The sequence below is a fragment of the Bombus huntii genome, chromosome 12 (assembly GCF_024542735.1).
Source record: "Bombus huntii isolate Logan2020A chromosome 12, iyBomHunt1.1, whole genome shotgun sequence".
NCBI classification, from domain to species: Eukaryota; Metazoa; Arthropoda; class Insecta; order Hymenoptera; family Apidae; genus Bombus; species Bombus huntii.
This window is the reverse complement of record NC_066249.1, coordinates 5,025,374-5,035,884: the sequence shown is the minus strand read 5'-3', so window position 1 is coordinate 5,035,884 and position 10,511 is coordinate 5,025,374. Positions and strand designations below refer to the sequence as shown.

Below are 10,511 nucleotides of genomic sequence, written 5' to 3'. Positions count from 1 at the left end.
AACTTGGTACTCTGTCCAGAGAAACGATACAGTCGAAAACCGTAGTAACGTTATGTACGTTTGCGTAGCTCTGCGAGTGTCCGCAGAAGACATCGCCAAAGACGTCGGGTTACAAATTCTGTAACATTCTGCTCTTCCTCGTGAAAAGTAGCATCGCGGCTGGTCTCGTTTATTGGACGCATACCGAGGGCTTGTGGGGTAGCAGCGCCGACGTCGAGGACCTGTACCGCAGGATAATGGCCACGATCGTTCCCACTTTGGACAACAGAGAAGTAGTAACGCACGATGATACCAAGGTTAATTTCTGCTTTTTCTCGATCCATGGAAATTGTTACGATTTCACAGATCGAATTGCCTCGCATAAACGATTTCAAGAACACGATGATACAGAAGTACAACTACGCCTTGTTTACCATAATGAACTGTATCGTGAGCGCGTCGACGATGCTGCGCAAGCAGCTTCAACGTATGTTGGTCGACGTCGAACCAGCCAAGGTCGAGCCATCCAACGTCGAATCTTCCGACGATACGACGGATACCGAAGAGGAAAGTTAACACTCGCGCCATTGTTAAATCATACAAGACAAATCCCTTGTGTAGTGTTGTTTGCCCTCGTCTCGTCAGTTTAAGAAGTGCTAATGCACGAATAAATTCGTAAAACACTGGCTCTGCTCTATCATGGAGAATACGACTACTTGCGTCAAGAGGTGACTGCGACAACGGTGTTCAAGATGTTCACGCTGGTTTCGTTGAGGACGTTGGCAAAGATGTTCTCGAGATGTTGCTTCACGGTACGTACATAGAGATTCACGTAAGCACGCGAAATACGATACAAGGACGGATTAAAATTCCGTTCAGCTTGCTTCCATTTTTTCTCGGGACACCAGAGGGTACGCCAGGGATTTCTCACGGTAGTTGCATTTTAAGCGATTTTTATGGTACCTCTTGCTATCGTTGTAAAATTTCAGGTTTCTTTCCAGCCGGTATTTTACCCGGTGCGAATTTATTCTCGCGACAGAACTAAGAATTCTATGGGTTTGAACGCGTGGCGCGAATAACATTGAAAAATACCTCGGAAACGAACTCTTAATCGAAGAAGGATCAGCCGCGAATCGGCAAATTCGATCTCGTCCACCCCTTCGTGCAATCCCCGATTTTCAAGTTCAATTTTTCTTTCCGCTCCCTCTTTTATAAATTTCGGATTATGCTAAATGAGGCTTTAACGGTCTCCGGAGATCATTTGGCATCGTTCGATCGGCTGAATTTGTTCGCGAACCGAGGGGATCCGCGTCTCCCATCTCCTTTCATTGAATCGACAATCTCGATCGAGAATTCTCTTCAGCGAAGAGAAGTATGCTTCGTTAATTCGGAAATGTAGCTCCCTACGAAAAGCGGATATATCCTATCTATGTGTGCAGCGATCGCTGTTTAAACGGTCGCTTTCGTTTCGCTATCTTTCCCTTCGAAGTTCAAAGATGCATCTTTTTAATAAATCAAGCGTAATCGAAGTCGGTGGAATATCAGAGAGAGAGAGAGAGAGAGAGAGAGAGAGAGTCGGGATAGTCCTGTGGGAGGGTGATTCAAAGCACGATTCAGTTCGGACAGTTAAACAGTTTATTCAGATCGAAACTTTATGTAATATATACATACGAGTTAGTAGACGATATGCAGTTCTGATATGAAATCACCTATACAGTGAACTTAAAATATAATCGATTTACACGGACCTCGCATCATGCTGATTATGTACATTCGTTAGTCTCTAATTTTCGTTTTCGTGTTCGATCGAATCGCTTGCACCAGGTCAGCGGCGCATCGTTTCCTCGCGTGCCAAGAATTTTCCTATCGATGTTGTCAGTACGTTTGCCGGAAAAAGAGCAGCCATATAGAAAAGAAGAACGGTCAAAAAGAAGAGGAAAATTCTGAATTATATTCTTCATCTTTCCCTCGAGCAGAAACGAAACGTTTGGATCGTACAGGAATCGATGTAGATTCTCGGCTTGTGCGTGCGTTATACCGAAAATTGATTCTCGCCAGATCGACAGCCGGATACGTTTAGGTTAAATGTTCGTGGACGTGAAAGAAAAAAGTGTGATCGCGTCGATCAGGTCGCTGGTTTCCACGCGGGAACGTAGCAATTTCGTTGGCAGTACGACGACGATCGACCGTAACGATGATTTTTCCAGGGTTCGATAGAAAAAGATGTTCGATCCGATTCCCGAAGCGCGGCTAATTCTATGTTTGCGGCGAGGATAGCGTTTACTCTAATTAACAAAGATCGTTGTTCGTCGAGCGTTTTGGGAAATAACGACCTGTCAACCTGTCACTCGAACAGAAATCGACGAGTCCCATCGAACGACGATACAGGTCGCGTCGTTGCGAATCGCCTCGATTTCCTGGCACACCGGCGTTTCCTACTCATCGTCAGTCGGATTGCACCTTCCGTTAAACTCGCACCCTCGAACATCGAAATTACCGACGACGTTTGTGCGATCGTCCTCGAGCACGGTTCCCACGCAGGGCAAATTCTTCAACGATACATACTTATGTACAACGATACGACATTAACTAACGAGCAACGAGTTTTTTTAGTTACCTTTTTTTTTGGATTCTTTCATTATCCCTTTTTTTCTCATTTAATACATCGAAAAAAAAAAGAACACTCGACATTTGGTTCGACGTTACTAATCATTTGGATCGCGTAATCGATTCGCGATGCGTCACGCATTACGATAACTTAACGTTTATTTCTTTTTCGCTCGTTTTCTTCTCTTCGTTACACGTTCAAAGTAGAAACCGCATACCTCGAGCGAGAGTCTTGGACGAAGTTGGCGTTACTTCATTCTCTTAGGAATATACTTTGTCACTTTTTACTCCTAGTTTCGCCGTCAAGCTTCATGACTTCGTCGCAAAGTGTCACGTGGAAGCCCGGTTTTTCTGACCTTACAAATTCAATTTTTCACCCGAGTATAAAGACTCCTCGAGTCTCTCCGCTACTCCGTTATTCTTCTCCCGTTCGTTAAGAGAATCGAATGAAATTAGAAGAACAGTCGGACGGCTGCGACTTCTCGATAGAACAATGCACGCGGTAAATTTTCATTCTCCGATCGTTGTGCCTACACGTGCGTGTATATTTACAAGAGTGTTCCACTCACGTCGGAAATTAGGCTAAACGCGAAAAGGAACGTCCACGTCGACGATGGATCAAAATTTGGAAACTTCGTATCACAGCTACGATCGAGTACGATCGAACAAAATGTTCTTCGTTTTCCTAAAAAACCGCGTCTCCTCGCCGCGAACCGTCTCGTTTGCCAGCTCGCGCAACTCGCCAAACTATCTCGTCTCCGACTGTTCTCCTCAATTTCGATCGGATTCGTCGCGATACAGTTACAAACACCTCGAGTTTCTATTCTCGATCGCATCACTTATTGTCGATTCTTGCTTAACGCATTTTATCCTCTCCGCTAGGAAGAGAAAGCGATTTTCGTTGAATCAAACGTCGTCCCTAATTCCAGCGAATGTTAAAATCGCGTTGCGCTCGTACGAGATTTCGTGAGAATGCGAGAGAAAAAAAAGAAACGAAAGAAAGAGAAGGACGACCACGGGTAAAATAATCGAAAGGAGACGCCGACGACGTTGCAACGTATAAAATGGTGTTTCTTACAAACTACTTCCGCCCCGAATATGTTTTCCGTCGTTGAAACTGATTGATCAGCCTCGATACCGCGCATCACGCCTCTTCCTTCTTGCAACTCGGCGAAGTAACATCGCGTTATCTTTCCATTCCTCCGCGTCTTCCTTTCCTCTTCCCTCTCCCCTGATCTCCATCGTATATTCTCGCCCAGTTCCTCCATCCATCTTCATTCCGAGCAACCGGAAGAGGGGTTGTACGAGAACCTTTTATCTTTTCTCGCGTTTCTCGGCCTAATGCCTCGATGTCTGGAGAATTCGATTGGTAGGCTGAGACGTGGGTTTATTTACCCCCATTTCGATTCTTCGGCGTCGATTGCCAGCGCCGCCGGCTCCCAGTGCAATCGCTTCGAAGCGCGTTTAATACGTTGGGCTGGCAGTCGGATACAAAGTCGAACGTGGTTCTCGGGTAGAAAGTTGCGTTTCCTCGATACGTTACTCGAGACTGCCACTTTGGCGAACGGTGGTCCGGTCGTACGGCGTGTCCGGGAGGCGAAGTCACGTAGCGAGAAAGAAATATGCGAAAAGACAGCGTCGAAGATGGTTGGACTCGGAGTCTGGCGACGGAAACAGGGATAGGGGAAAGTTGCGCCGACGTTCGAAGACAGAAGAACACTACTTGGGAACATGTTGCCCAGGTGGAAAACTCAGGAGCGCAAGTTTTCACCTAACTCTTTTCCAGTTCGATTCTTCTTCTTCTTCTTTTCTTTCAGTTCCGTTCCTTTCTTCGTCCGTTTCTTCCCGAGAGGAAAAAAGAGAAAAGAACAAATTTTGCCCGACTATCGAGAAAACGTTTACAAAACAATTTTGGCGGATACCTTCTCGCGATTGGAAAGTTTTCCCGACAAATCTAAGCTCGCGTCGCACATTCGCCTTTCTATCCATCGCTTATCCAGTCGACGATCTCCGTTAGCTTAGCGGCTGTTGTTCCGTTGCTCGCAACGACACGGCGGATTGTCTTTATGCCGCTTCGTACGATGTCTAATCGTTTCGCAAGACGAGTCGCGAAAGCGTTCGTTCGCTGCGTACGATATCGATCATCGAACATCTTAATGGTCAGTGTCCAGCCGTGCAGCGCTACGAACGAGCCGAAATTTTCGGCAAGGGACCTCTGTTCGCGTCGGTGAACGCGATACACGGACGCAGAAGGCGACGAACAACGAAGTCTAGACGCAGCTCTCCGGAAGCCTGTTGGCCATCAGTCGTCTCTTGATCGCTTCGCCGTCCAAGCACTCGCCAGCGACGACAACGCCTTGCCCGGCTCCGACGACGACGACACCTTGGCTGCCACCGAGTGTCACGCCGCCCTGTCCACCGCCCATCATCACTCCCGTCATGGGCATGCTCTGTAAACTCGGTATCGTGCTTCTCGATGGTAACCTCAGCTCCGTCGGTCTTCCGCTGAATTTGTGGCAGAGTTCGTCTATGCTTGGTGTAGGTCCGGGCGTGACCCAATGTCCCGGGGGATATCCACCTGGATAACTCGGTGGGCTCACTTCTACCAGGTTTCCTTCTGCAACATCGAACCGGAGATGATTCTTTTGGGATTCGTTCGAAACGATACGACGATGTTCCCGTGACAATTAGCCACGCGGTTCTTCTCGCCTTCTCTTTTCACCTTTGCCCTATCGAATTGTAACGTGCCGTTTCCTACGCAACCCTCATGTACGTACAATCTTACGGAATGACCAACGTTCTTGGCTCGATGAAAGCGAGAAATCTATTTTACGTCGTCAAACCGTTGCATTTCATTTCTTACTAACATTCTAGTCGCGTTAAACGAGTTTCCGCTTTCCCGCATACATTTTTGATAGTCTCCCGTTATCGAGTTTAACGCCTGCTAATGGCTGGACTCGCCGAACAAGTGTTTCCCCGGCGGCGATATTTTAAGCAAGTTTTTGTATTTAAATTCGTGTCTCGTAACCAATTCCAAGTCGATGTAGGAGAAACGTAGACGGAAATTAGTCGGAGATGTTTGTCCCGCGAGCACGTACCACCGCGGTAAGCGAATTCTAGAAAGCGATAGGAACTGCGCGGCCGATCGCACGAATCGATCGCAATCGCGGACTGGCCGAGCAAATGGAAAATGTTTTTGGAAAATATTTGGCGTTTTGGTTCGATCTCTTTTGTTGGGGATGAAATACCGCCGGCGCCGCGGCGCTCGGCAACCGTGTAAGCCGCGGTAATTTAATAAAATCTATACACGCTGCTATTACAAATCGCGGCGATGCTCGTAACCCACGCAATTAGATTAACTGCGCGTTGCGAGAACGTTTCCTGGCCATTATTTGAAAATGCAGAGCGGCGCGGCGCGGCGTGGCACGGCCATCGATCGTTCGCACGACCGCCGATCGGTAGCGTACCCGCTTTGCCAGCGACGAAGCCGCATTCGAAGCTTCGTGTTTCCAAATCTTCAGAAACTCACCGAATTTATTTGGGATGACGTCGGGGTCGGTTTCCACGGTTTGCTGAGGATTTTGCAGAGGATACTGTTGCGGCGGTAGTTCGCTGAGTTCCGCCGGTTTTTCGTGTCGAGGTTTCGACACTCGTTCGCGGCGTACGCGCACCACCACCACAAGAATGATGAGGACCAGCGTGACCAAAGCTCCGACCACCACACCGATCAGCGGCGACAGCACGATCCCAGCGTCTTGTCCTTGAACAGAAGCGTAAATCGAAGGTAGTTAGCGGAACGATGCGTCAAGTGTAGCGGGGCTTGGACGGGAAGCGCGGTAGCTGCCAGCGTGCGTTTAAACGACCTACGTAATTAACAAATTCCGCGTTGCCGCCGTTTCAGTCGGGGCTCGATGAAATTTACGAGGAAACTGGGGATTGACAAATGAACAACGGTAATTTATTTAATATTATCGCGGCTATAATTAAACGACGCATAGACCTTGTAATAATAGCGCGATCGTTGCTCGAATCGCAGCGAATGAATCGTAATATATCCATACATTAATAAACAGGTAACCGCAGGACGTTGGAAACTGCGCGACAATAATCATTATGAAACGGTAGACAAGCTTTTCGAAGGACGATCAAGCGTTGTCCAGCGATGGTGTTGTAATCTGACGCGATCCGTTAATTTCCTTCGTGGTAATCGGATACGCGAATTTTCCTAACGGAGACCCGTTAGAAAATCTGCGAATTAACTTGATGGCGATGGGCGACGAAAAATCTATACCCGGAGATCGAAAAGCTGTTACAGCAAGCGGCCGAGGAATATTTTACGAGTTTCGTTCGTTACGCTTTTCTTAATTGGACGAGTTATCGGGAAACTGTTGTCACCGAGAAACTTCAATTAGAAAGACGCTTTACTTAAAACCATTCGTCGGGTAGCGAGGTCCGTGTGATTACCTAATTAAACGAAGTGTCCCATCAAGAGGGACTTTGTCCTTTTATTTTTCCCTCGCCATTCTTACCGATTCCCTCTGGTTGAATATATTCGTCAAAAATGATCGTGGACAAAATTCCGTATCTTTTCTGCGGTTTCATCGGAATCGAAATCTATCGCGAAAACAGCGGAAGAAGCAAAACGCGAATTAGACCGTGTTCTACGTAACAACACCGAGGCAAAGACCGTTTTACGGATCTTCTTGGCTACTTACTATCTTCCATTTTTCCCCTCGTACTCGTCGCGCTAAACCGTACAAACAAGTCGGAAAAAACAGGCTGTGCAAACGGCTTTTCCTGAAATTTAGCTGGCTGCCGACTCGATTCAAATGTTTGTTCGCTAAAAATTAGAGAAAAAGATTCTTTCCGAGAAGCAGTCTGCTACCGGTATCAGTCAACCAAGCTTGGCCTCGTCTTACGACGATGTAAACCGTTGTTACGTAAGTCACGTTCCTCTTGCAATAGCCGGAGAACGAGACAACGAGCAACATCGATATTCGAGATTGAAACTGGAGACCATATCGCCGCAGAGTAGGTTCATTCGCCAGAATGAAAGAGAACGAGAAATCTTGCAGGCTAATTCTTGGTTCGCGTTCGAGTTGGTCGGTTTCTCGCACGTGACGTTTTAGTCGATAGTGGCCGAGCGTGGGAACTGGCCTGCTGTTTTCCTCGGATAATTAACAAAACTGTATTCTTCGAGCGCGGCTTGGCCAGCTGTGTTCCACTGTACGGTAAGTGGGACAGAGCGTTGGCACGCTCGTTAGCCTCCCGTGACGAACGTTTTTAATTCTTAACTCGCGAAGAGCATCTACGTACCTACGTGTGCGCTTGCATGATACCTTCGTCACCGCTATCCACCACACCACCGCTATCGTCGTTGCTGTCGACCTTAGAAACGCGCCGCTTTGGCTAAAGTTTCACGCCAGATTGTCGGATAACCAGGCATCCAGATCGGCAAATATCCTCGCTGCCGTGGATTCCGAATATTTCGACGACGATCGTAGCTTCTGCCTTCAGAGTGAAACTTTCTCCACGAAGGGTAAGAACAGCTCGAAAGGCTTTCGTCGTATGGGGAAAAGACTGGGTGGAAATTGCGCGCGAGGCAGCGCGCGGGAATGAAAATCGGACGATATACACCTTATGCATAATACGGGTACATTTATGCGTGTAAATAGATTGCAACGCGCGAGTGTGTGTGTGTATGTGTGCGTACACCTATGCACGGGAAGATACTTTGGCAGGACGCGTAATGCTCGTAAAACCCAAGGTTTAATCAGCCACCCTAGGTATTCGCGTTTCTCTAGCACCTGACTCGAGGAAGGCTACGCTCGGTACGCGCGACGTTCTAATGTTCGACGTTCGTCCTTCCGTTTATTCGGTGGATCGGCACGTGGATCCTCACCGACTATTCGCAAAATCTGGAAACACGCGGCGGAAATCGACGTGAAACAGGTTGCGCGTAACAGCAGAGAACGAAACACGGTTATTGCACTTATCGCGTCGCACTCGTAAAGGTTGCTGCGTTTTATTGGCAATGCCATTGCGCGCTATCTTCGCTTTGAATCCCGCGCTTAGATCCGCGAATAGACCGTATACGACGATCTTGCGAGTCTCGAAGGACGTTCGAGGAATATATGAGCGCGCGCGGTTGAGCGACAGAAAAGTGCTTGGCGTGGACGTAAAAGCTCTCGTAAAGCCATCGAATCGCACGATCTAAGACGGTTCTAGACTCTAGACGGAGTAGGAAGTCGCGTGGAAAGAGACCGATTCTCTCGATAAATCGTAGAATTACGCGAGTCCTTTCGAACGGGCTGTTTATTTCGGCAACCATTAAAGACGGATCCTCTGTGCTGTCTGGTTTCGCGCGAAATTGACATACAGTTCTTTCCGAAGACTCGACGATATTTCAAATGGCATGGCGCGTTGCAACTTCCCTCTCGGCAGATGCAGGTAATTGCATCGTTACGATAATTTCTCGGATCAATTACGGCGACTTACCGTAGACGGCTGTCACGGTCGCTCGCGATCGTATATTCTTCGAAAGCGTCGACGGATTCTCGTTAAAGTTGTACGGCGGAAGCTCTGTTCCCTTGGAACAACGAGGAAATATATTTCTCGCGGCACGTTTCGGGACGCGGTATTCACCTAAATCACGCGGATAGTTCGCCAGCTTTTCTCTTCCCTTGCCCGGTCCTCCGATTCTTTGCCGATCCTTTCCTTCCCTTCCCTTTCGCGTTCTTTCTATCCGCGTTAACGTCCGCGGCTACGATTTTTTAATCAATTACTAGTTTTTAGCAGATTGCAGGTTCTTTCTTGTCCGGGAAATGGGCACAGTTTGCGATCGTATACCCTCCTAAGCCTCGACAATGTCTCGTAAAAGTTGCAATGGAAGTTTAATCGAGTTCCACGCGAAGAAACGTCTGGTGCCGGGGTACTAAAGATAAACCGGTCCTTATACCGTCGATCCTCGAGAATGGTCTAACGGGATTCTCGAAGAGAGCCAACAGGGGGAATCGCATATCCCAACGGGCTCTCGAACTCGGAGTTCATCGAAGTTTAGATCGCTAATCGGTCTTAACGCGGGTTCGCCAAGATTTTCACTGCTACGTACTTCAGCTAAAATCGGGAAAAAATTCCTTCTGCCACGGCGAGGTCGCAAAATCACGCTTCGATAAAGATTCGATTTCCTCGAGACTCCGCGTCCCTCTTTTATAATCCGTCCGGCGAACACGCGACGTTTCCAGCGATTCGCCAAAAAAGTAGCCCTTTTTCTTTTCCCCTCGTCTTTTTTCTTCTTTTCTTCTAACGAGAAACGTAGAAGATTCGAGCGACGTCTCAACGAACGTTACAATTACACGAACGACGGAAAAGCCAGAATGGTACGAAAGGAGAAAGTCATTGGAGAAGTTTCAGTCATGCGTCGACTGGATATCGGGCTGCAAGTAAGACGGAGCTTCGATGTCATACGGCCGACTAAGTCACCAAAAAGCCCGGCTTAGCCAGAGCCAGATCTAACTTTGGCTCACTTGGATTAATTTCAACGTAAAGCTAACCCCGAATCGATGTTGTGCTGTCGGTTCTCCGACTAAGGCGACTTACGTGTCCCAGTTCAGCCGTTTTCAATTAATGAAACGCGCACGCGAATCTCTTTCGGCTCCGTGACCGATCGCTTTCGACCCGGATTACCACGGAAACGCGACCACCGTCCGTTCTGAAAATTATTCCATTCGCCGCGCGAACACATTAAAAGGATTTCCAAGCACGTATACCATCCACGATATTACTTTGGATTTTCTCGTTCAAGACACGATTCGTTTCAACCGTGGAAATACCTTTGCCATCCGGTCGGCTTTCTGCCTGTTTCTCCCGTTTTCTTACTCCCTTAGCCGTGTTTAGCGTATAGATTCACCGATTGAAACGGAATA

The 10,511-nt window shown here is 47.8% G+C and overlaps 2 protein-coding genes across 3 annotated transcripts in view; one reads left to right on the top strand and one right to left on the bottom strand.

Moving 5' to 3' along the window:
• Positions 1-10,511, top strand: part of LOC126871772 (uncharacterized) — a 102,506-nt gene that overhangs the window by 12,542 nt on the left and 79,453 nt on the right. Inside the window, exons 2-3 of the mRNA XM_050630985.1 lie at positions 69-272; positions 346-791. Of these exons, the coding sequence (XP_050486942.1) occupies positions 69-272; positions 346-555 (414 nt within the window). The 3' untranslated portion in view covers positions 556-791. The remainder of the gene's footprint in view (positions 1-68; positions 273-345; positions 792-10,511) is intronic.
• LOC126871696 (nephrin-like) overlaps positions 1,601-10,511 on the bottom strand; it is a 253,004-nt gene continuing 244,093 nt past the window's right edge. For both annotated transcript variants that reach the window (XM_050630776.1, XM_050630775.1), the window contains exons 13-14: positions 6,116-6,346; positions 1,601-5,203 (exon numbers count right to left, since the gene is read on the bottom strand). In XM_050630776.1, the coding sequence (XP_050486733.1) occupies positions 4,857-5,203; positions 6,116-6,346 (578 nt within the window). In that variant the 3' untranslated portion in view covers positions 1,601-4,856. The remainder of the gene's footprint in view (positions 5,204-6,115; positions 6,347-10,511) is intronic.